General features: G+C 40.0%; 1 protein-coding gene across 1 annotated transcript in view; it reads right to left on the bottom strand.

Moving 5' to 3' along the window:
* Window positions 1-555: 555 nt before the first annotated feature.
* The window catches only part of PIM3 (Pim-3 proto-oncogene, serine/threonine kinase), a gene marked incomplete at its 5' end in the record, with an annotated part of 1,054 nt that continues 148 nt past the window's right edge, over window positions 556-1,461 (bottom strand). Inside the window, 2 exons of the mRNA XM_009572147.1 lie at window positions 556-1,260; window positions 1,406-1,461. The exon at window positions 1,406-1,461 is cut by the window's right edge and continues 148 nt beyond it. Of these exons, the coding sequence (XP_009570442.1) occupies window positions 1,076-1,260; window positions 1,406-1,461 (241 nt within the window). The remainder of the gene's footprint in view (window positions 1,261-1,405) is intronic.

Here is a 1,461-nt window from a genome sequence, read left to right as displayed (position 1 = left end):
CCAACAAAAATTGATAAGGTCAGAAAATTCTTTTTTTTGTGTCTTTTTTTTTTTTTTTTTTAAACAAAAGTTGACAGGAATGCAGGAAAAAAGTGCCATGGGCAAACCACTACAATTCCCATGGGGAGAAGGAGGGGAAAGCACAGTGTTGAATAACTCTAACCAAATAAATTAACCAAATAAATAGCCACAGCTGAAACCTGTGGGAGGTTTTCTAAACTCCAAACAATAAATAACTGTATAGTACATGGGAAAAACCAAGTTTACATAAACACATTATACAGGTATGGAAAAAAAAGTAAAGTCCTTGAATATTGCATTGATTGTGCATTCAACATGCCCATACATACTTTAAGACTCGCAGGGTGACAAAAGGCCGGGGGGAGTTGAGAAAGGGGCTTCTCATGCCCAATGGTAGAGATGATAAAAGGAAACATGAATAAATGTTTCTGATAAAAAAAGCTGATATACCTGTTCATATTTCTGTGCAGGCTATAGGAAATATTTTGAGCAGCAGAGGTGGGCTGGATTTGGAAAGGGCCGGGGGGCAGGAGTGAAATGTCTGTGTTCAAGTATTCCATCACCAGTGGATGGGACTACTTCATTCAATCACCGAACATGTTCTCCAATGCATCATAGGAGCTGCTTCCTCCAGCACTGAGTCTAAAGGGAGCAAATTCCTATAATGAACTGGATCTTCTTTGGACATACACAGCTCAAAAAAGAAAGTCCCACTGAAGCAGCTTTCAAAAAGGCACTCAAAAGCAAATAAAATCTAGTCCAGGCTCTATGAGAGCAAAAAAGTTTACCATGTATTCAAGAGGTCACTGCTTTCTTAATAAGGTCAGTCTTTGACTAAGTACTGGCCTGCAACTCCCAAACATCAGCATTTCCAAAGGAAATCTCTCATTCCAAAGCAGAAACCAGCAAAGGGGGAAAATAAAAATCAAGTCCCTCAGACAAAGATTCAACTACAGAATAATGAATGCATTTTTCTAGCCCCTCCTACGTATTGGCAGCAGCACTGTGGTCTTTCTGCTTGTAGCTCCCCTCCCAGTGCGAGGTCCTTAGTAATTCACAGACTCTCATTACTTGAACTTGTGCTAGATACATCAGTATCAAGGGTCCGTAGCCTTATGTCACAGTCCTCAGACTTCACTACTTCAGTTTTGTGCATCCATTGATGGTCAAAAATTTGCTCAAGTGTTGGTCTGTCTGAAGGCCTCAGTGAAAGGCACCATTTGATCAGTTGTTGACATTCTGTAACAAACAAAAGCAATTTTAGACTAGGAAAGTAAAAAGACAATCCTCAATAAAGAAAATCCACCCGTGCAAGCTCAAACAGACAGGACTATTTCAAAAAAGAAAAAAAAAAAAGCCCCCACTTGACCCCTATACAACTCACCAGGCGAAATTCTCCTCCTGAAGTATAATCGTCCCCTCAAGATTTCTTCATCTTGC

This window comes from Fulmarus glacialis, unplaced genomic scaffold (genome assembly GCF_000690835.1).
Source record: "Fulmarus glacialis isolate BGI_N327 unplaced genomic scaffold, ASM69083v1 scaffold22932, whole genome shotgun sequence".
Lineage (NCBI taxonomy): Eukaryota > Metazoa > Chordata > Aves > Procellariiformes > Procellariidae > Fulmarus > Fulmarus glacialis.
The sequence above is the reverse complement of the archived record's forward strand: the minus strand, read 5'-3'. Positions and strand labels throughout refer to the sequence as shown.